We start from the raw sequence: 24,814 nt of genomic DNA, 5'->3' as shown, positions 1-24,814 counted from the left end.
ATAAGCAGTTTACCAGACATATGGGAAATTTGACCTGCCTACTGCCTCCACTGTTAATGTGTTTATTTAGCAGACGCCTTTATCCAAGGCGACTTGCAGAGACTAGAGCAGGGGTCGCTTACCCTGGTCTTGGAGAGCTACTGGGGCTGCTGGTTTTCATTTCAACCAATCTCTGTTACTTAATTGGACCAATTACTGGTTTAATTAGTCCAGATTAACATGTGTTCCAGATCTTTAGCGAGTGATGATGTAAAGGCACTTATAAAACCTGCTGGATAGGGGATCTCCAGGACCAGGATTGGAGACCACTGGACTAGGGTGTGTGAACTATGCATCAGCTGCAGAGTCACTTACAACTACGTCTCGGAGCATAAAAAGGTTAAGTGACGCAATGAGTCCGTGGCTGAGCCCGGATGTGAACGGGGGACTTCTGGATTACAAGGTTACAAACCACTGGACCACACAGCCTCCTGTGTTGACTTTCACAGGGCTTGTGTGTGTGTGTGTGTGTGTGTCCCGCAACGTGTGATAAAAAGACCCCGGGACTGCAATGGTTTTATGACTCTGGAAGTTTCAAAGAAAAATAAAAACTACAACTCCCGTGGTGCAACGGGAGTTCCGTTAGGATCACGTGGAGTGGTACTTGTCCTATATCCGGTGCCCTTGGTGAGCCAGTCCAGGGCGAGTGACGTAAACTGTAACCGGTCCGGAATATATAAATAAATAAACAAACACTGGCCGGGAGAGGCAGACACGGATATCAGACTGTAGAGACAGCAGCTATTTAAAAAAATAAAAAACTCCACAAACCTACGACTATACATCTCCCTGTCTTGTTTTATACATTGAACTCTCGGTGCGTCTGAACAATAAAATAACTTGGCTCGCCATGTTGCTAAGGAAAGTCGGTTTTTCTCCAGTTTTTAGCACAGCTCTCCGGCTAGCCCCTTCTGCCAGCGGGTGAGTATTAATTAATCATATAAGATTATACTGTAGCCACAATAGCATTTCCTACACACTAACAGCAACAATCACGTACGTTGTTTAACTTTTGCGAAACGTGAAACAGTTTACATACCGTTAAGTTGTTTGGTAAGCGTTGCAATTATATATATATACTGTATTGAAACTATACCAAAGTTAATTGACTCTCCTTACGGTAGTGAGTAAAATAAACTTGACACACGTTCTGCAAACGTTTATTTTCATGTGTTTAAACTAAATGTATTCACGCATACCGTCTTTGTAATTGAGTTTATTTTTGAACTGCTACCAATGAGTATGGAATATAAATACGTGCTGGCAGCGCTGTTTGGGAATTTTCAACCGTTTTAGTGGTTACTGAATCAGTGGGATCCTTTTAAGACCCGTCTTAAAGTCCTGAGATAAATTCGCTTTTAGGAACCGGACGAGCACTGACAGGCCGAATGGCCTCCTTTAGTGAATTATCTTAAATTCTAAGTATAGCAACGCAGGCAAAGAAATGCGACCAAATACATTTGCGACATGATTTTGAAAATTAGCTTGAACTGTGTAGCGGCCAGTTGCATTCCATTAATAGATAAACGACATTTCAGAACAAACGAAATTCCATGCAGTTTTTAAATACAGTGCACCAACAGGAAAGTGTTAGTGGGTGCACAAATACATGCTTTAATTAATGCCTCCAGCAGTCTCCTCAATGACGCTGGTGAAGGCACTAGGAGATAGTTTTAACCCCTTCCTGTTGTCTGTGTGTTTAGGTCAGCCCGTCCAGCAGAGTCCAGTCTCTTCACCTACAATGGGCGTCCCTACGCCAGCCAGGCTGCAGAGGTATGAACCAGAGGCCTGCGCAGGGCAGCCTCCATCCAGGCCAGATCATTTATTAACACACGGAGTGATAGGAACCAGCACACAGCAGTAATTACACTTCAGAGGAGCGGTAACCAAGGCGATGCTGTAGAGTTTGGAGTTGATTTCCTAGCAGCAAAGGCAGCTTTGATTTGATATCAAAGAAAATGTTTTCAGCTCTTGAAAGAAGGCATTGTCGCACTGTTGGTTTTCTCCTCTTCATCCGACTGCTAATCAGTGTTTTATTAAATGATAAACAGGATATAATATGAACATCATTTAGATATTTTGTTTAACTTATGTAATCAAACTACAAAATGATATTGCAAAAGTTTCCCAGAAGCCATAATAGTAGTACAGTAGTATTTCATGGTAGATATATGGAAAACTGCAAAGTGGTGTACAATTCAATAAGTTAACGTAACATTATTCAGCAGCTTTCATTCGACTTTATGAAGCAAGATTTGTTAATTCTAGAGGGCGAGGCAAAATTTGTCCACAGCTGTATAAGCGTCCATTCAGACTTTTCTACGATGAACTGTTCATTTGACGTGGGAGTTTTTAACCCATTAAGCGCCAAACTAACTGCTTTGAAAAAAATCAGAACACAAGTGGTTTTGATTCATTACATGACTTAATTTCTGCGGTTAACATAATTGGAGTAAGTTATCATAACGCTGTAGTTAGACATTTCAAGTAGCATATCCTGAAATGAGGGCAATGGCATTTGATGGGTTTAGAGCACAGTGATTCTGTGATCATAGAGAACAATGATTAGGAGCCAGGAATCAACAGCAGCAGCAGCAGCCTTTCATTCTGTATGTTTTCAAAATACCCTGAACGAAAGACGCTTCTAAAACAGTCCAGGTGAAACTCGTAAGAAAGCAAGTCCAGCAGTCAGTCGGACGTTTCTGCTGCGTCCTGTCGCTGTTTACACTGAAGAAGGCGCTTGCTGAAACATGTAGCTGACTTCGGTTTCTTTATAAGGCTCGGACTAAATTTTAAATATGAAAGCAAAGAACAGATTAGATTTTAAATCAAATTGCTTGTGCTCATAAGATTTGGATATGAAGGCATTGGTTAGCGCTCCTTTTAAAGGGGGAGCAGTACTGGTAAAGAAATAAGAAAATAGAAATTTAAGCCTGTTTAGCCCTTCTGTAAAAGAGATCACTGCTTTAGCAGTGCACCCTTGCTTAGACTGTTTCTGCTGCATCTAATCTAGGGGAGAGGTCACTGTGCTTACACAGCTGAGTCACATGACCTCCGTAGAATGTAGGCTAAAGGGCGCTCATCGCTCGTGATGTGTGTGTGTGTGTGTGTGTGTGTGTGAGAGGGTGGGTAGTGCATTCAGGGTCTCTGCGCCCTTCAGTGTGCAGGGAGAGGGCGAGCAAGGGCACCCTGGCGTGTACAAGCTCCAAGCTCACAGCCGCTGTGTTCCTGGCATGGTGTTTATCAAGCTGCCTGTCTGAACCGGTGTTTCAGAGAGGAATGAAACCATACCTGCTGGGTGGGCCTTTCCAAGAAAATATTTGTTTTATTCCCTGTTGAACACACTGCTCTCCAGAGACACTGCAGGAACAGCTGCTCCTAGGAAATCTGCAGGATAGGGTGAGGCTTATTCAGGTCACCCTAATATAAAAATCCCCCCAGCATACCGTTTTGAATCGGTACATTGAAGAATGCACTAGCCAAAAGATAGTCTGTGCACCCTCTCATCACACCTGAGAGATTCTACACAGTTTGAAACTCGCACTTATCCTACACCTACAGCTCTGGCCAAAAGTTTTGCATCATAAGTTTTGTGACATAATTAAAAAAATATATGAACATCATTTAGATCTTTTATTTAACATCATGTAATCAAAGAAACTACAGAATATCGCAAAAGTCAACCGGAAGCCATAGTAATACAGCGTTTCATGTTATGTAGTCTGTTAAGTATATGGAAAAACTACACAGCGGTGTGTAATTCAGTATGTTAACGTAACATTATTCAGCAGGTTTCATTCGACTGTGATGCAAAATGTGTTAATTCTATAGGGTGATGCAAAACCTTTGGCCAGAGCTGTAGACCTACCCCCACACCCCCAACGTGTCTGCAGAGCAAGCTGGCGTGTGTTTTCTGCTCCGGCACTAATCTGCTCTTTCTGTCCAATTCCAGGCAGTTTTGGACAAGCACGCCACCGGCTCGGAGACTGCAGCCAAAACCAGCACCGACAAGAAGACCTCTGACCTGGTGAGCGAGCTGCTGTGCAGATTAAAACAAACCTATTTCAGGAGTTAACTACCCCATGAAGTTACAGCCGTGTGCACATCTATCAGAACCCCCCCATTGCTTCTGGAGTTCTGATTTGGAGTGCGTATGAAATCAGACCACTGGAGCTGAAAATGTTGCACAGCGCTGTGGGATGCCGTGGCATGACGGACGCTATATGAAAATGTGTTTGTCTTGCGTTGGTGCTGATTGGGTGTTTTTGTGCTTCTTCAGGAGTCCAAGTCGTTTGCAGTGAACATGTTCAAGGGACAGATCAGCACAGCTCAGGTCTTTCCATTCCCCTCCGGTCAGTGTCTGCCTCCCATTGAAATGACATCTTAGAACATTATTATTATTATTATTATTTGTTTATTTAGCAGACGCCTTTATCCAAGGCGACTTACAGAGACTAGGGTGTGTGAACTATGCATCAGCTGCAGAGTCACTTACAATTTCATCTCAGCCGAAAGACGGAGCACAAGGAGGTTAAGTGACTTGAACCGGGGACCTCCTAGTTACAACATGAATATACCGTATTCCTTCCCATTTAAGACGCAGTCCAAATGTCCCACTCTCAATTTGAGGAAAGAAAACTTCAAATAAAGATGCATTTACCAAGATACAACCTCAATAACGCATAGAAGAGCCACGTGTACAGGAGTACTATTTGTTTTGCAGTGAAATGCTACAGATTCGTCTGTTGGGCATATTGGTAAATGACCATGTCTGTAAGAACAGTGAATCTCTCCTAGTCCTCATCCTGGAAGCTGGAGGACTTGACGTCTCCCAGACAATGATTCCCGCTTCTTTGACAAAAGATGCCTGCATGTCATGGATGAGTTGAGATTGGGCAGTGACGTTTGTGTTCGTCTTGTGTACTTGGGTAGTCGCGTCTTTTGTTGGCGTTTATATTTTAACATACGCATCACTATACTCGAATTCAAGACGCAGGATATTTGAAAAGAAATAATTGGTTAAAGTGTCTTAAATTCAAAGGAATACAATAGTTTTTTTTTTAAAAGAATCTGTTTTAAAATACAGTACACAAACAGTGTTAGAAAACAGGACATTTACAAATATTTATGTTCGACTATTTTTACTTCAGCTCTGACTTCAAAGTCAGGAGTCGTTCTACCCCTAGTACAATGCTACCACGTTAAACCCGAATCTAGAATTTCATTGTACACTTAATATACAAACCTCTACCATTGTGACTTGTGTGTTGTTTTTTACATGTTTATAGAGCGATTCTTAATCCTAACTTGCTCGCCTCCAGTGTTGATGTGCATTGAGGGTTATATGCATATTGAGCGCTGTTTCTCTTTGTAGTGCCTTGTGAAACGCAGAGCCGGTTTGGGTTAATGCTGTGCGATGTGTTTTTGTTTCAGTAATGAACGAAGAGCAGACTCAGTTCCTCAGCGAGCTGGTGGGGCCGGTAGCCAAATTTTTCGAGGTGAGATAATTCAGTTCAAACAGTGTTCCCTGCAGTGGCGTGTTCATTGTTGTTGGTTGATAGACAGTGTGAAAAGGCAGGCGTCCTTTGCAGTGTTGAATTATGAATTAGTCTTTCAGCAGACTAAGGGGTGAACTATACAGAGACTAGGGGGGGTGAACTATACAGAGACTAGGGGGGGTGAACTATGCAGAGACTAGGGAGGGTGAACTATGCAGAGACTAGGGGGGGTGAACTATACAGAGACTAGGGGGGGTGAACTGTACAGAGACTAGGGGGGGTGAACTGTACAGAGACTAGGGGGGGTGAACTGTACAGAGACTAGGGGGGGTGAACTGTACAGAGACTAGGGGGGGTGAACTGTACAGAGACTAGGGGGGGTGAACTGTACAGAGACTAGGGGGGGTGAACTGTACAGAGACTAGGGGGGGTGAACTATACAGAGACTAGGGGGGGTGAACTATGCAGAGACTAGGGGGGGTGAACTATACAGAGACTAGGGGGGGTGAACTGTACAGAGACTAGGGGGGGTGAACTGTACAGAGACTAGGGGGGGTGAACTGTACAGAGACTAGGGGGGGTGAACTGTACAGAGACTAGGGGGGGTGAACTGTACAGAGACTAGGGGGGGTGAACTGTACAGAGACTAGGGGGGGTGAACTGTACAGAGACTAGGGGGGGTGAACTGTACAGAGACTAGGGGGGGTGAACTGTACAGAGACTAGGGGGGGTGAACTGTACAGAGACTTTGGGGGGTGAACTGTACAGAGACTAGGGGGGGTGAACTATACAGAGACTAGGGGGGGTGAACTATACAGAGACTAGGGGGGGTGAACTATACATCAACAACTGCTGCTGCAGAGTCACTTCCAATAGGACCTTGACAATGTCTCATCCGAAGGACGGAGCACAAGGAGGTTAAGTGACTTGCTCAGGGTCACACAGTGAGCCAGGATTTGATCCTCCTGGTATCAAGCCCTTTTCTTTAACCACTGGACCCCCAAGCCTCCGATTCTCTTGCCTCATGCCGTGTGCTTGTCCTGCAGACAGTGAATGACCCGATGAAGAACGACGAACTGGAGAAGGTGGAGGACGGCACCATGGAGGGGCTGAAGGAGATGGGGGCTTTCGGACTGCAGGTCCCCTCTCACCTGGGGGGTCTGGGCCTCACCAACACACAGGTACATCACACTGTGGGGATGAAGCCAATCCTCCAAGTGCACGGAGCTGAAAGCATGACGCTCCAGGGAGTCTGGGTTGTTGTAACCAGTGGTACCATCTCTAAACAGACACTACTGACTCTGTTTTCTGCACTACTGCAGCTGCGTGACTCTCTCCCGCCTCTCTCCCTCTCAGTACGCCCGGCTGGTGGAGATTGTGGGCATGCACGACTTGGGCGTGGGCATCACGCTGGGGGCTCACCAGTCCATTGGCTTCAAGGGCATCCTGCTCTTCGGAAACAAGCAGCAGAAAGAGAAGTACCTCCCCAAACTCGCCACAGGTGGGCAGCACTGAGACACTAGAGCAAACCCAGCCATACAGATACATTGTCGGGTGCCGGTATGGGCAGAGGGTACTTGAAGGAGTAACCAGTTCTGTAAGTCTAAGCACACAAAGGTTCGGTTCCTAGTAGCTGATTGATCAAATCGGGTCTTAAAGGATCCCAGTGATTCAGCATATGACTAGGAAGCCCATTCCGTATTCTCCCCCCTCTCTGTGTGAAGTGTCTCCTACCCTCTGAGTCCACTTCGTTTCCATTGTGTTCCAGTTTAACCCCTTCCCTGTTGTGTGTGTCTCAGGAGAGACGATCGCTGCGTTCTGTCTCACGGAGCCCTCCAGCGGCTCGGATGCAGCCTCTATCAAGACCGTGGCCGTGCAGAGCGACTGTGGGCAGTACTTCACTCTGAGCGGGGGCAAGATCTGGATCAGGTACCGGCTCAGCATTTCAAGGGCTGGCTTAACCAATCACTAGCGATTTCTGTTTCTCATCACATCCTGATGACTTTTCACAAGTTTGCAGCACCTCTGTGGGTTTGATAGAGCTCTCAGAATCATGGGCGGCAGTGTGGAGTAGTGGTTAGGGCTCTGGACCTTTGACTGGAGGGTCGTGGGTTCAATCCCAGGTGGGGGGACACTGCTGCTGTACCCTTGAGCAAGGTACTTTACCTAGATTGCTCCAGTAAAAACCCAACTGTATAAATGGGTAATCGTATGTAAAAAATAATGTGATATCTTGTAACAATTGTAAGTCGTCCTGGATAAGGGTGTCTGCTAAGAAATAAATAATAATAATAATGTCTAAAGTCAGTCTGCCCCCAGTGGATGTAAGAAATACAACAGTAAGGTAAGGCCCTGTAGTCTCTCTTTACAGATTTAACTGATAAATTCCTGGGTTTTACAAAAGCTATAGGTCGGTATTTTAACATGCTGAACTTGAGCCCTGATGCAGGGTCACTTCACCAGGTTTGCGTTCACAAAGAACAGAAGCTTCTCTGCGATATTTACGTGGAAAACCTTTTTTTTTTTTTCCTCGCACACAGATTTCCCCCTTTTGTGTTTTTTTTAATAACCCCTGATAAATTCTAGGGCCTTGCACTTGGGGTGGGGGGAATATTGACATTTAAACTGTTGTTAAATTAACTAATATAAAAGGCACAACATTTAATTGTTTCGGTGTTTTATTTAAAGGGCAGTTTATTAATCCAAAATTAGATTTGAACTGCCTTTGTAAAATCAATCCAACAGTACATTGTAAGAGGCGGTTCAAGCTGTTGCTGTCTGAAACTGCCTAGCGATTCAGGACAGCATTGTGCCTGTAATTCTTTGTTTTGCCAACTGATAGTGCAGCAGTAAAATAAACAGCTGCAAGAGGAACTAAAGAGTAAAGGGCTCCAGATGTTGTTTTAATTTAATCCTGCGCTCTTCCGTATAGCTTAACATATGTTTGTCATGCACAGGATTTCAAATTAAGATTCCCTTTCACATAGGAAAAGCTGCAATTGACTAAAGTGGTTTCTTTTGAAGAATCCACAGTTGTCATTAACATATCAAACGTTTTAACAACAGAAGAAAATACAGGGGAGTGGACTCTGCAGTCTTCACTGCCTCATTGCTCTCTCTCTCTCTCTCTCTCTCTCTCTCTGCAGTAATGGAGGCCTGGCTGAGATCTTCACTGTGTTCGCAAAAACCCCCATCAAAGACAAGACCACGGGAGAGGTGAAGGACAAGATCACAGCATTCATCGTGGAGCGGGGCTTCGGAGGGGTCACCCAGTGAGTCATTCTACAACTCGGGGTGGGGGTAGAAACAGGCACAGCCCACACCCTCAACCATGCAGTTATACTGATGTAACTATAGCCATGAAACCGGACTTGTCTTGTTATGTTTCAGCTCAGACACGGCACGGTTTCTTCCAACCACACATATAGAAAGAGCCGTCCTCTTCAATATCCAAAGCACTGGCTACATGAAATAATAGAGAGCCGTCCTCTTCAATATCCAAAGCACTGGCTACATGAAATAATAGAGAGCCGTCCTCTTCAATATCCAAAGCACTGGCTACATGAAATAATAGAGAGCCGTCCTCTTCAATATCCAAAGCACTGCCTACATGAAATAATAGAGAGCCGTCCTCTTCAATATCCAAAGCACTGCCTACAGGAAATAATAGAGAGCCGTCCTCTTCAATATCCAAAGCACTGGCTACATGAAATAATAGAGAGCCGTCCTCTTCAATATCCAAAGCACTGGCTACATGAAATAATTGAAGTGCATTTTTGTCCTGTCCCCTTTTTCCCCCCCATATATCTGGAGAAGTGCTTATCCAGTTGCCATACAACTTGATATTCACCTTATTAAGCAGATACAGGGGGATGTCTGTCTGTCTATCTTTACATCCGTCCGTCTTGCATTGCTGCTTGTACTCCGAGAACCAGTTATCAAATTGTGATTAACCCTTTCATTGCTGATTTCTTATTCTGTACATCATAGTCATCGATGTTTCATCACACTGATAGCTCTAGATCTAAGTTTCATTTACAAGAAGGTCCTGGCAAGAGATCACATCATAAAATCAATCGCAAAAAGAGACCAATCATTCAAACAGGGCACAAGCAGTTAAAACAATCCTCCAAACAGGAATACGAAATAAAAGCATAAAGTGAAACTTTTCCAATTTACCTGCCCATTATCCTGGTCGTAGTTAATATTTACAGGATTTGCAGCCCTGGTCTGTTTTAAAATAAATATCTGAGCAATTTTAAAAAGGTTTTGTGAAGAGGCTGCTTTTATGTTTCGAAGGCAATGATTTATAAAGGCACGCTGGCCCATATCGGATCAGAATATAGGGATTTTTAAAAGCAGGCGCATCTTTTGAGTCAAGCAGACCAGCGTTTTGGGCTCTAGTGCCTTCATCAGTGTTACTGAAACTAGAAGAGACTTGAGTCAAGCAGACCAGCGTTTGGGCTCTAGTGCCTTCATCAGTGTTATTAAAACTTAACTGAGTCAAGCAGACCAGCGTTTGGGCTCTAGTGCCTTCATTAGGGTTATTGAAACTAGAAGAGACTGAGTCAAGCAGACCAGTGTTTTGGGCTCTAGTGCCTTCATCAGGGTTATTGAAACTAGAAGAAACTTGAGTTAAGCAGACCAGCGTTTCAGCATTGAAAGGGCCTCTCTCTCTTTCTCTTCCCACCCCAGCGGCCCCCCTGAGAAGAAGATGGGTATCAAGGCTTCGAACACGGCAGAGGTGCACTTCGACGCGGTGCGCGTGCCGCTGGAGAACGTGCTGGGAGAGGTGGGCGGTGGCTTCAAGGTCGCCATGAACATCCTGAACAACGGGCGCTTCGGCATGGCAGCGGCGCTGTCCGGCACCATGAAGGGCGTCATCAGCAAGGCGGTGAGACTCTGGGGGAGGGGCAGTGAGCCCACAGTCAGGATCTCAACCCTGCAGCCGTGAAACCTCAACCGTGCAGGCTTACTAAGCTTTACGATCAATTCGCACCATTATAATCGTTACAAAACAACACACCTTTTGAATAATTTACCGATGCACGGTTGTTTCCTATTACTTAAACATTAAAACAAAGCTTTTTTGACACAAAGATCATTTTGATAATACGCAAACCCTGTGCAGTGTCCCTGTGATCATTTCCAAACAATTTAATTCAGTTTCTCCCACATGTCAAAACACAAAAGCTAACACCCTCTTCTACCTCCTGGTACAAAACCAATGCCCCCAGACTGCTGGCTGCCAGACCTGGGGACAATTAGAGTTATAATTAAAACAGAATGGTTTGCTGAAATTACATTTACAATCATGCTGCAGTAATTGTATAATCACAATGACACTAAAAAAGATAAACACTTACACACATGAACATGTAGACTCTGTTTATTCTACCCAGCAGTGATCACAGGTACAAACATACTAGAAAACGTGTTTTTGTTTTGTTTTTTAAACAGAGGGGGTCACTGAAAGTGATTTGAAAATACGAGAAGCTCAATATAAAAAACACAGCGTGGAACTGTGAACGATTCAGCTTGGAAAGGTGTGGAATTCAACTGTAATTGACTGACGATCCAATTAGAAGGTGTACCAATGCTAAACTAGAATAACGTTGCAATAGCCATTACAAACTACGCGTTTACCACGATGGTCGACCCCGGGTCTGCTGGCTGCTGCTTTCGTTTCGCACTGAGCTGTCGACGCCTCGTGTTCTGGGAAGCCGTGGCTCGTTCCTGTGGTCGCACGCGCTCAGAGCGAGGAGGGGAGTTTCCCAGCTATGCTTTGTACAGAGCCACGCTCAGCCGCTCGCTCCAAACCACGCAGAACTAACGCCCACGTGACAGGATGTTTTAAAGAAACGCTCATATTTTTAGAAGAACCTCCAAACCGCCTTTTAAATTGGACGCCCCTGTGGGTTCTGTTTTCAGATATAAAGGCAACATAAACAAGGGTCTTTCGTAAGAGGGTGCAGCCCATTGTTTGTATCAGAATACCGCTGTGTCAGCGTGTGTCTGTGTGTTTGTATGCTGTGTGTTGATATCCTGTGGTCTCGGATCATGCACTTACTGAGGGTGTTTGAAATGCACTGTGACTTTTGACAGTTTTTTTTAAAAGTGGAAGTAAAATTTAGTCTTCAAGTGACAAACAAATATTTCATCTGGGAGTTGTTTCACCTGTAATGGATCTCCCATAGTGGGTGCATTTGCAGAACTTGTCTTGTGTTGAATCTTAATTAGTATTGCACATTTTCTTAAGTCATTTTCCCAAGTTTGCATTCATTTTTTTTAAGATCAGCACCGTCTTTATCTCATCCTGTAATGTCAAACATACAGAAGTGGTTTAAAGATGGCTCATTAAAAAAGGATTCAAAGTAGGAACAATTAGCAAAATTGCAGAAGTGGGGCTGCCTAGCAAATATACCCCGTGTTACTTAAACCTGACACTTCAGAGTATTTTAGCTTTGAATGTTTTTGTTTGTTCGTTCTTTCTCCTTTCTTTTTATTTATTTCTTAGCAGACGCCCTTATCCAGGGCGACTTACAATTGCTACAAGATATCACATTATTTTTACATACAATTCCCCATTTATACAGTTGGGTTTTTACTGGAGCGATCTAGGTAAAGTACCTTGCTCAAGGGAACAGCAGCAGTGTCCCCCACCTGGGATTGAACCCACGACCCTCCAGTCAAGAGTCCAGAGCCCCACTACTCCACACTCTTTTCTTCCTTTCTTTCTTTCTTTTTCTTCAGTTACTCGTGCTGTTTTTTAGTTTGTGTCAAGGTGATTTCAATACCGACTTCAGTTGCCAGCAGTAGATATTTGCAACAGCTCGATCAGTCTTCATAGGAGTAAGAACCTGGGCCATCTACCGCTTTGGATCAAATTTCCTTTTGTATTGCTAGCAATAGTGTAGGTGTATAGCATCCACTAGAATTTTAGGATTGAGACATTAATACATAAAAATAAACTATATGAACATAATTTAGATATTTTATTCAAAGAAACTACAAAATGATCTCGCAAAAGTGTCTACCGGAAACCATAATAGTAGTACAGTAGTATTTCATGTTAGATTTGGAAATGTCACATTTTAAATTAAGTATATGGGAAAACTACAAAGCAGTTTAACATTATCCAGCAGGTTTCATTCGACTTTATGAAGCAAAATTAGTTCATTCTATAGGGGGGTGCAAAACATTTGGCCAGAGCTGTAAAGAATTTTTTAAGCAAATTGGCAAAAGCAAACAAAAATAGTAAAATATGAAATGTTGTGTATTACAAAATGAGAATTTACTTTTAATACTGTCCGCTTGATCAAAGGAAAGCCGTTCTCTGATATCGGCTGCTAAAAACAGCTTTAAACATACATTGTATTTGTTACTCAAAACACTCCATGAATGTTCACAGAGCGCTGTGTTGATTTCACCCTGATTCGTTGAGTAACTCCTGGACTCTGAATGCTCACTGTGTATCCTCTCTTAACCTAGTTTTAAAAGTTAGCTTTAGGTAACAAGTGAAACGGAGCTTGGTGTCATTCAAGAGACACTACGTTTTGAAATGTGAAAAAAAAACGTTTCTGTTTCAGGTGGATCATGCAGCCAACAGGACTCAGTTCGGCAACAAGATCCACAATTTCGGAGTCATTCAGGAGAAGGTGGCTCGCATGGCAATGATGCAGTACGTCACGGAGGTAGGGAGCGGGCTGGGCTGCTTTCAAAACCCCGGGGATGTTTCATCTCTCCTGTATTCCACAGCTAGGGCTGGATAATGATGTTTCAGTTATTGATTAGCGGATACAAATTATCAATACTGTAAAATCGCCTCCCGTTCATTGCACAGGTTTTAGAGGTCAGGATAACATGGTCATGATTTGTTGATGCTAATTTTGCAGTTCTTTACAGCTCAGTTTATTGTTTAGCAAATGGGGTACTAGAATTTTTTCAAAATTATTTCTTAACACATACCCCATAATCTAAAGTAAAATGAAAAATAATGTAAACTTTGATTTGTAAAAGTCATCCAGCCAATAACCAATACATCTCTCTCCCCCTTTCTCTCTCTCTCTCTCTCTCTCTCTCTCTCTCTCTCTCTCTCTCTCTCTCTCTCTCTCTCTCTCTCTCTCTCTCTCTCTCTCTCTCTCTCTGTCTCTCTCTCTCTCTCTCTCTGTCTGTCTCTCTCCTCCCTCTCTCTCTGTCTGTCTGTCTCTCTCCTCTCTCTCTGTCTCTCTCCTCCCTCTCCCTTTTCCTCTCTCCTCCCTCTCTGTCTCTCTCTCTCTCTGTCTGTCTCTCTCCTCCCTCTCTCTGTCTGTCTGTCTGTCTCTCTCTCCTCCCTCTCTGTCTCTCTCCTCCCTCTCTGTCTGTCTGTCTGTCTCTCTCTCCTCCCTCTCCCTTTTCCTCTCTCCTCCCTCTCTGTCTGTGTCTCTCTCCCCCTCTCCTCCCTCCCTCTCTCTCTCTCTCTCTCTCTCTCTCTCTAGTCAATGGCCTACATGATCAGTGCCAACATGGACATGGGTGCTTCAGAGTTCCAGATTGAGGCAGCGATCAGCAAGATCTTTGCTTCTGTGAGTAACACGCCCCCTTCCCGCGATGACACGCCCCCTTCCCACGATGACACGCCCCCTTACCGCAACGACACGCCCCCTTCACTCAACCACAGAGCCATGGGGTGGAGAGTGCAGGGCAGGGGGGTCACAAGAACCGCCATTCCAATCGGTCTCTCCTAGTTTCACCTCAATAACACTGATGAAGGCACTAGCTTTCTCGTTTCAATAACAATTTACGAAAAGGATCCAGATCAGTTAATAATACATCCTTTTATATACTAGCTACATAAACATTCATGAAGAATATATATTTAACCCTAATTTTATTAACCCCATTAAAAGCAGGCTTTATTGGGTAAAACTTTTAAATCTGCTTTTTCCTGGGCTGTTATACTTAAATACAAGGGAAAGTCCTGCCCACACTGTCTTCAACTGAAAACGCTTACTGATTGAAAACCAAAGATGAGAAAAAGTCACAGCATTAATTAGGTCAAAAATAAGAAGCAGTGTATTTTCGGGAACTGCTTACCACAAGACAGAGATGTCATGATGCTAATATTGATAAATAACCACATCCATAGCACTGAACCCTGATCAAATGCGCTCTTTCATCAGGTTCAAAAGACGTCGCTCACACAAACCAGGCTCTGTTTTGACCAGCTATTTCCCAGCAGATCAGTTTCGATTCTCGTCTTCACTGTGTTTCCCAGCAGCAAGTTCTCTTTTCAATCCATTCTCTCTTTAATTTTGAGGCTTTTGAGTCGAACAGACAAGCATTTGGGCTCTAGTGCCTTCATCAGTGTTATTGAGGTGAAACTAGAAAAAAAATAAAGGTTGATTTGATCAGTCCTATCCCCTGATAAAACCTGGATATTTTTTTCAGCCCGTTTTACAGCGCTAGATAATTCCCCTGGTTTGATTGCATCAATGATCAATCTGATTGAGTGAAATCGGATATATTGTGAGAAGTGTTGAATTTAAATCAAGGGAAGTAATGTTAAAACTTCACAATGCATTAGTAAGACCTCACCTAGAATATTGTGTTCAGTTCTGGTCACCTTGTTACAAAAAGGATATTGCTGCTCTAGAAAGAGTGCAAAGAAGAGCAACCAGAATTATCCCGGGTTTAAAAGGCATGTCGTATGCAGACATGCCTTAAGAATTGAATCTATTCAGTCTTGAACAAAGAAGACTACGTGGTGATCTGATTCAAACATTGAAAATCCTAAAAGGTATACACAATGTCGACCCAGGGGACTTTTTTGACCTGAAAAAAGAAACAAGGACCAGGGGCCACAAATGGAGATTAGATAAAGGGGCATTCAGAACAGAAAATAGGAGGCATTTTTTTACACAGAGAATTGTGAGGGTCTGGAACCAACTTCCCAGTAATGTTGTTGAAGCTGACACCCTGGGATCCTTCAAGAAGCTGCTTGATGAGATTCTGGGATCAATAAGCTACTAACAACCAAACGAGCAAGATGGGCCGAATGGCCTCCTCTCGTTTGTAAACTTTCTTAAGATACAGAGACAGCTGGGTCCTGTCTCTGACCCTGTTTGATTGTGTTTCCCTGCAGGAGGCAGCCTGGACAGTGACAGACGAGTGTATTCAGATCATGGGAGGAATGGGGTTCATGAAGGTGAGGCTTTGACAGCAACTGGCTGTGTGGATCAGTGCAGGACCACGCGGAGGGAGGCAGCGATATTAATACAGAAAGCACGATATTAAAAATCTTACTTGCCATGCACTGCGGTTCATTATACAGTGTCTTAAATACCTGTCCTCTTAATCCTGCTCACGTCATAGCAAACGGGTGTTTCATTTTAACACTTCTGCTGCTACTCTAGGTTAAAAGAAGTTCTCAGTTTGCTTGCCTGGTTTTCAGGAAATCTATAACACCTGCACTTCCTAGGTCACCTCAGTAGTGTCTTCAGGGTCAAAGCATCTTTCTGTCTGCCACAGATTTCTTTAACAGTGCAGCGCCAGCTTTATTTAAAAATCGTAATTTTATGTTTCCTAAAAAAAAAAAAAAAATACTAGACCTCTATATAGTGAATAGGTTTGCATTGCATGGGAAATGCATGGAATTATTGTATAGTGAATCGGTTTGCATTGCATGGAAGTATTTTTAGCTACCATCACTTTTGGGGATGATTTCTAGAAGCCAATGCATTTGTGTCGCGCTTTATTTTAAGAGGGACAACTGGCTTACAAACCTGTTTACAAGTCCTAAAGAAACAAAATCCACAGCAAACTTAAAAACACAAGTCCTTGAAGTGATTTAGTTTTGTTTTGATGTTTATGATTTCAGCACGATCGCGTGTTTTCTTGAATGAAGTAGCAATCATGTTGTTAGCAGTCCCAGCATCAGTGCTGCAGAAGTGCACAGCTGTAAGGAGGTGTGTGGGCTATTGAGACACTCCAGGCTGGGCAATGGAACAATGATCAGTCATTACCGCTCCCTGCCTGCAGGAAATGGAACTGCGGGGGCAGCACAGCTCCTGCAAAGAGAACACTGAGGGTCCCCCTGTGCTTCTTGAACAGCTACAGCTAAATCTGATTCTGTTTGAACTGTGAATTTTATACAGCAGTGTCCAAATGTATTAGAACCCCCCATTGCTTCTGTTTTGATTTGTTGTGCGTATGATATCAAACCGCTGGAACTGAACATCATGGAGAATTGGCAGGCAAATTTAGCAATTGTCTAATTTAATCATTGACTTTAATAGGCCACACAGAGAAAAGGAACACAGAGCCACAAGTGGTAAAATGAACGAGACTTTTTAGAAGTTGTTTAGATGTCTAATTAAAGCACAAAGCGGTCTCACATTGTCACACACGAGTGCCTGTTTCTATATCACTGATTACTGACTGGAAATTGAAATTCTCACAATGCAGGTAGGTATATAAAGGATATAAATGACTAATCTTGGTGTAATGATAAATTTGCACGCTACTCTAACTCTACTACCAGTTTGATGGTCGACTAGTCACCACTTCTGATTTTTTTTCATAAATCCTGTATTTGATAGTGACTGTTGCTCTGTTTGTCAACGTACTGTTTAGTAACACCGCTGTATTACAAAACTGGAACGCTTTTAAATTGTATCGACCGCTCCCCTCCCTTCATCTCTCCTCTCGCAGGACGCTGGCGTGGAGAGAGTGATGAGAGACCTCAGGATCTTCCGCATCTTCGAAGGAACCAACGACATCTTGAGACTCTTTGTCGCTCTCAATGGATTCCAGGTACCTCCTCTCTTCTAGCCGGGTGGTCTCCATTTCTTTAAAATTGTTTTTGAGGGGGCTCCCGAGTGGCGCATCCAGTAAAGGCGCTCCGCGCAGGATGTGACCTATAGCCTGGAGATCGCAGGTTCGAATCCAGGCTATGTCACAGCTGACCGTGACCGGGAGTTCCTAGGGGGCGGCGCACAATTGGCTGAGCGCTGCCCGGGTAGGGAGGGCTTAGGTCGGCAGGGGAATCCACGGCTCACCGCGCATCAGCGACCCCTGTGGCCGATAGGGCGCCTGTGGCTCTGCAGCGGAGCCGCCAGATCTGTGTTGTCCTCCGGCACTATAGGTCTGGTGGCATTGCTGTGGATCTGCAGTGCGAAAAATGACGGCTTGGCAGGAGCACGTTTCGGAGGACGCGTGTTCCAGCCTCCGTTTCCCGAGTCGGCGCGGGGGTTGTGAGTGGTGAGCCGGGGATACAGATAATAATTGGGCATGCTAAATTGGGGTGAAAATCAGGTTAAAATAATTGGCGACGACTAAATTAAAAATAAATAAATAAATAAAAATTGTTTTTGACTGGGAAAGCCAGCTTATCGATGCTGTGAGCTGCTTGTGTTCTTCATCGCTGGTTCCTTTGATTCCAGAACGCAGGGAAGCAGCTGAAGGGGCTGCAGCACGCTCTGAAGAACCCCATCGGAAATGCAGGCTTCCTGGCTGGAGAGATCTCCAAGCGGGCCAAGAGGTAGGGGCTGTTAAATGTACAGAAAAAAACAGGTTTTAAAAAATTAGATCAGCTGTCCCCACTTCATATATATTATTCCAGATGCTGGCATTGATTTTTTTTTTCTAAAAGTTTGATCTGAGTATTGTGCGCCTCTCTGTATTCAATCATATAGCAGTATTGTAAGTGACTCTTCAGAAAGGAAACCAAGGCAGAAATGAGTAACATCCACTCTACTGTACAGGAGAGTGATTAACTAGGTGACCTGAGTTTATTTTACTCCTGAGATGATGATGATGATTATTTTTTGGTTTACTTTTGATTTCCAGGTCATTCAAAATTTACGGAACATGTTCTTTACCAACACTGAAATTTTAAAATATAAAGAAAATGTCTATTACAGTTTTCACCCGTATAAATGTTATGTAAATTTAAAATCTGCTGACATGTCAATTCTGCATTGAGACTATGACCTGTTTTTGAGAGCTTGACATCTGTTGATGAGTGGGTGGGGAGGAAGGAAAGATTTAGATTCATTTCATTTTTAGAATCGCCTGTGTTTGTGCCTTGCTGTGGTTCTTGAACTGTGACATTGTAAGGTAACAGCTTTGTGGCTTTGCAGTTCTGGAGGAAATACAGAACACATGATTCTTCAGCAAGATAAAAACACCCGATAAACTTCCAAATCACAAAGTAACGTCTTGAGGTCTTTGAGATTAAGTTCAAGTCAAGCAGACAAGCGTTTGGGCTCTAGTGCCTTCATCAGTGTTATTGAAACTGTGCCCCTTCTCACTGTGTGTTTGCGGCTTGCAGGAAGGCTGGTCTGAGCTCAGGGCTGAGTCTGCATGGGACTGTGCATCCTGAACTGGCAGAGAGTGGGGAGCTGGTGAGTGCGTCTCTAACTCTAATATCAAGCCAGAACCGTGCTCTGTTCCTCCAAACATGAAGCAACATAGGAGGCTGAGTGGTCCAGTGGTTCAAGAAAAGGGCTTGTAACCAGGAGGTCCTCGGTTCAAATCCTGGCTGACTCACTGTGTGACCCTGAGCAAGTCACTGAACCTCCTTCTGCTCCGTCTTTCAAGTGAGACGTAATTGTAAGTGACTCTGCAGCTGATGCATAGTTCACACACCCTAGTCTCTGTAAGTCACCTTGGATAGACGTCTGCTAAATAAACAAATAATAACTGCATTTAAACACGGCTAAACTCTCTTATAAAGTGTGTGCCTGTGTAATATCATTCAGGGCCCAATTCTGAAAGGGAATTGGCTGCAAAGCCTTGGCCCTCATTTAAAGGGGGCGTTGATGATATCGCTAGTGCTAATAGGGAAGAACATGGATTTGAAAACCTGGGCTCGCCCTCCTTTTAAAAATAGAGTTGGAACAATCTATTAGTGATTTATAAATTAGCTTTTGTACTGGAATATGATTGATGCTTCTGACAGTCATTTAAAGAGAACAATGCTTTGTCTATAACGGCTTGCTTAGTGCCATGTAATTAAACTAGGCATCGGAAACATTTGATAGTCTGCCTTCCCTTCTATAGTGGGGACTGTGTAGTGCGGCATTTCTTTAAATAGAGCTGTGTGGGAGAGACTAAAAAGTACAGTCTCCTGTGAGTTTCATAACCAGATTTAAGATGATCATGATTATCAGAACATCTCTACTTGATAATCGGAGGTTGAAAATGTCACTCGTCCCACCCTGCTTTGAAGATGAGCCAGTTGTAACATTGTGAGCGCTAATAAGAGGGAATATCGTCAATCAGAAACAACTAGAAGGCTTTCTCAGTGTCACGGTCTAGTCCTCCAGTCGAAACGTTTGTCTGTGAATTTATTACGTATTTCTACATAAAGCAGTATTGAGCGTTTTTAATGGCAGGAAGAACATGGATCTTTACCTTGGTTGACGTGTCTCTGTGTGTGTGCCTGCATGCATGATCGCTGGCTCCTCTCTGTTTTGCAGCTGGTGAAAGCTATTGAACAGTTTGGTGGCGTCGTTGAGGATCAGCTGCTGAAACACGGCAAGAAGATTGTGGGTGAGTCTGCAATGCATTGTGGGCGAGTCATGACATCACAGCAATGCCAGAGCTGCCTGGGGCAATGCATTGTGGGTGAGTCTGACATCACATCACAGCAACCCCCAGAGCTGATTTCTTAAATTTTAAAACCACTCTTAAATAAACCATTAAGTGGGTCTGGGTAAACCCAGTTCGCTGTCTCCAGTGTAGCGTTGGGGCTAGGGTTTAATTTGGATCATTATAATGGTCTAACTGGTGTTGAAGCAGAGCAGTTCTGGTACAGTTGAAAATTGCTCTCGATCCAAACCCATCTGAAAAGGCAAGTGTTGCAAAAATGACCCCCAGTTCAACGAAATGTCGGTGACTATGATTTTTTTACGAAGGCTGTATTTATTTCCCGGTCTGACCCCATGCTCCTTGATTCAATCCTCCTGCCTCGTCTCTCCTCAGATGAGCAGTTTGTACTGAAGAGAGTGTCCGACAGTGCGATCGATCTCTACGCCATGGTGGTCGTGCTGTCCAGGTAGGCTGAGCGCTGCATATTGAATGGGGACGGCATGCACATTATTCAGCACAAGCAATTGGGAGCCGTGGAGGATCAATGGAGGGGACTCTCTGTCTGCCTCCGTCAGTCTGCAACCTTATACAGTTATTCCAATTTCTGTTCTGTTGATCTATGTAATAGCCGGCCAACATCACACTGATGGCTCTGACTTTGAATTTACAGGTGAGCGGTGTATGTTACTGATGTTCAGCAGTGTGCAAATATATTAGAACAACCCGTTGCTTCTGTAGTTTTTGATTTGTTCATCAGACCGCTGAAACTGGAAATCTTGGAGAATTGTCAAGCAAATTAGTGATTGTCTGATTTAATTGATGACTTTAATAAGCCACACAAGCAATTAATTTAAAACAGTAAGAGAAAATGAGCACACAGCCACAAAAAAATACTTTTTTAGAAGTTGTTTAAGATGTCTAATTAAAGCACAAAGCGGTCTAACGTTTTCACACACGAGTGCCTGTTGTTTCTATATCACTGATTTACTGACCGAAAATTGAAATTCTCACACCCGGATGTGTTTTCATGCAGGCAGGTATATAAAGGATATCAATGACGCATCTTGAGGTGCTCCTAATACATGTGCACACTGCTGTGCTTGTTTCGCTGGTGTAAATGGGATTTGAGATTAAACTTGGTCTACCGTATCTGCTGGTTTATGATTATGTATTGAGAACTCATTATGAATATTTGACGGCAGTACTTTTTGACTTTAGTTTTTTCAGAAATACTAAAAAGAAACCGAATAAATTCAATGACGGACGTTTCGGCAAAGTCTTTTCCGTCTTCAAGACGCTGTAAAATACTTCCAGTCGAAGCGTTGCTCGTTGAATTGAAGTTTCTTTCACTATTTCTAATTGAGCGCTGTGGAGTGTTTTCACAGCGATGGGTAACTGTGTTCCTCACCCCGCAGAGCGTCCAGGTCTCTGAGTCAAGGGCACTCCTCCGCCCAGCATGAGAAGGTTCTGTGTGAGACCTGGTGTCTGGAGGTAAGAAGGGCCATTGTAAAGGATAGAATAAACTAGCTAGAGAACGAGAAGATCCTGTGGTGATGCGCCATTATCTCACATCAGGAACTTTTCATAGATTTGCTTGTCAATTTATTTATTATTATTATTATTATTATTATTATTATTATATTTTTTAGCAGGCGCCCTTATCCAGGTTGACTTACAGTTGTTACAAGATATCACATTATTTTTTTACATACAACTACCCATTTATACAGCTGGGTTTCTACTGGAGCAATCTAGGTAAAGTACCTTGTTCAAGGGTACAGCAGCAGTGTCCCCCACCTGGGATTGAACCCACGACCCTCCGGTCAAGAGTCCAGAGCCCTAACCACTACTCTACACTGCTGCCCATATATATATATATATATATATAATATTTATATATATTATTTATTTATTTATTTATTTATTTATTTATTTATTTATTTATTTATTTTAGCTCAAAGAGCCAGCTTATATATATATATATATATATATAAAAAATCATATATTTTAGCTCAAAGAGCCAGCTTTTATATATATAAAAAATCTCTTGGTTATTCTTTTAAAGTTAACTGCTTCTCTACATAGGGGTCAAACATAAAACCATGTTTATACACACATTTGTTTTGTTGCGTTCTGTACTTGCTTCAGCTTTAAAACTACAGATTTTCCAGCCTTTTCAAATAGCTGTGGCCAAAATAATGAACTAGTTTAGCTTGGAGAAGTCAAATGGAAGCTGCTGAATGATGCTGGGCTGCCCCTGCTGTAGATGACAGCTCTTCTCTCTCCTCAGGCTCACGACAGGATCATGAATGACATGAAGGCTCTCCAGTCGAGCTCCTCCAAGAGGCTCTTCAAGAACCTGCGCGCCATCTCCACTGCCGTGGTGGAGAACGGGGGCGTCGTGTCCCCCCACCCCCTGGGCTTCTAGAGCAGAGAGATCCCCTTCACCCACACCACTCACCCCTTGGGCTTCTAGAGCAAAGAGATCCCCTTCACCCACACCACTCACCCCCTGGGCTTCTAGAGCAAAGAGATCCCCTTCACTCACATAGCTCTCCATCAGGCTGAACTCAACACCCACAGAAAATAAATGCATTCGGTGTCTTTTTTTCAGTGATGTTGCCACGAACACTTATTTTTAAGAACTCTGCGCTTGATTTAAGAAACGATGCACTTGTTCAAACTCCCTGAAATGCTTCAGGCTTCTGATCTACAGCCAAAGCAGTTCATCTTTTGTATTAGAAATATGGACCTGAATTAACATTTTAGGAAGCTAAATTCAAAGCAGTTTTCACGTCCTTGAAAATGTGCATCGGCTTCTTCAGTTTGTAGAGATCTAACCCTGCAGTGTTTGCTAGCCTCTATTTGAACATGTTCCCTTTTATAAAGCAGACCTCTGGTTCTGTAAATAGATTACATACGAGTTGCTAAACTAATCTGCTGCGAGGATAATACTGTGGCTATAACTGTACGGTTTGTGCTACCAGTTGACTTGTGCCTAGCTGCTTATTTTAAAAGGTGTGATAACCACAGGTTTAAAACCTTTTTCTGCCTTTGTGAAACTCTTGCTGTTTTCCAGGCTGCTTTTATTTCTGCCAGCTAATTCCCATTGTGTTTCAGGGAATCTGACCTTGTCTGAGGTTTGCATAGGAAACTGGGGGGGGGAGAGGGGTAGGGGGCGTTGTCCTTTATAAAAGTGCCCCATAGTAAAAGCATAGCAAAGTGTAATAAATCACAGGGGAAGCATTGTAAGGAATAGCAAGGCATGGTAAAGCATATTTAAAAAACAAACCATGGTAAACTAGCCCTTCTAAAACTTTCCCATAGTAAAATCATAGCAAACTAATAAAACAAGTGAAAGCATGGTGACGCACAGAGAGGTATGGTAAAGCATAGGAAAGTAGCAAAACAGCAATTTGAATGCAATAGAGGAAATTCCAGTCTGAATCAGCAGAAACGTCCTGTAAAAACTTACAGATTTTAACAAGTGACAAACAAAAACCAAAAAACTGGTAAATGGGGGAAGCGCAGGAAATCTGCTAAATTACCACGATAAACGTTTATAGGGGTAAGAGGATAGGAAAGCATGGCCTGTAGCAGGATAAATAGACGTCGCCAGTCAATGTGAGAATCTGGGGAATGGAAGTACACCATCATTGCACTACAGCGCCCCCCACTGGTCGGAGGCTCTCCAGGCTGGGCTGTCTCCTTCAGGGCTCAATCGCCAGATAACAACCTTTTAATTCGGTGAGTGGAGATGGTCTGATTTTCAACACTCCTGGTCAGTGGGTCACAGCAATGAGGCCACATTTGAATTTACTTTTTTCATTTTCAAAATTGAGAAATTCTAATGAAAGATGAGTAGCAAAATTGTAAGTAAATTGTTTCACAGCAGGTTAACGACTTATCACTCTTGTATGCGAGTGTAAACGGGGATAATTGTGAATAGTTTTGTCAGGGTGTTAGCTGTTCTCCTCCTGTTAATAAAATAAACCTTCTAAACTCGTAGATTTTGGTGACACAGTTTCCAAAGATTTGAAATGTGTTTAGTGATGGGTGATCTGCAGCAAAGGGGCAAACTTTTACCAACTGTACAGAATTGACAAAAGAGAAACGGCAAACCACTTTGAAGCTTTGAAAACCACTGCAAAAGAATGATGATCTGTCTAATTGTTTTCCAGACAACATAATTATCAATCCTGCACTGCATGTTGTTCTCTTGTGCAAGGGATAATATTTGAATATTGGAACCTATGTTGTTAAGAATGTATTACATGTTTGACAGGAGTATGAAATGTAATTTTAAGGTTGGTAGACAAGGTAAAACAATACAGCTTAACCTTTGTGTTATTCAGTGTAATGTGATAATGTCTAATTTGTATGCGAAATAAATTCTTCTGGACAAATATCCGTTTCATAATCTGCTTGGTTTTGTAGTTTTCTGTGAAGGATATACATGAAGGTGTTTGTAAGTGTGTCACACTTCACATTAACATGTATCTGAAGATCTCTTTTAATACGTGTGATCAGTTTTGTTTTCTGTGGACTAGAATGCCAGCTAAATTTTCATCTCTTCTAGAAGCCACTACTGGAAATAAGTTCTAAATTCTGGTCTATACACAAATGCTTCCAAACTATTTTTGAAATGTTGGGTAATAATTTTATAATATGTAATTATTAATGCTACTCTTTCAATCTTTTTT

The 24,814-nt window shown here is 43.0% G+C and overlaps 1 protein-coding gene across 1 annotated transcript; it reads left to right on the top strand.

Annotated features, from left to right (window-relative positions):
* The first annotated feature begins 664 nt into the window (after window positions 1-664).
* On the top strand, window positions 665-24,517 carry LOC117967919 (very long-chain specific acyl-CoA dehydrogenase, mitochondrial-like). Its single transcript, XM_059015331.1, has 20 exons — window positions 665-960; window positions 1,743-1,812; window positions 3,992-4,066; window positions 4,319-4,391; window positions 5,473-5,537; window positions 6,584-6,718; window positions 6,894-7,038; window positions 7,337-7,466; window positions 8,684-8,809; window positions 10,233-10,431; window positions 13,127-13,231; window positions 14,015-14,101; window positions 15,661-15,723; window positions 17,229-17,330; window positions 17,960-18,057; window positions 18,850-18,922; window positions 20,000-20,072; window positions 20,505-20,577; window positions 21,527-21,602; window positions 22,402-24,517. The coding sequence occupies exons 1-20, from the start codon at window positions 890-892 to the stop codon at window positions 22,537-22,539; spliced, it is 1,977 nt and encodes a 658-aa protein (XP_058871314.1). The 5' UTR covers window positions 665-889; the 3' UTR covers window positions 22,540-24,517.
* The last annotated feature ends 297 nt before the right edge of the window (window positions 24,518-24,814 follow it).

This window comes from Acipenser ruthenus, chromosome 50, assembly GCF_902713425.1.
Source record: "Acipenser ruthenus chromosome 50, fAciRut3.2 maternal haplotype, whole genome shotgun sequence".
In the NCBI taxonomy this organism is placed as follows: Eukaryota; Metazoa; Chordata; class Actinopteri; order Acipenseriformes; family Acipenseridae; genus Acipenser; species Acipenser ruthenus.
Note: the sequence above shows the minus strand (reverse complement) of the source record. Positions and strands in the feature narration are given on the sequence as shown.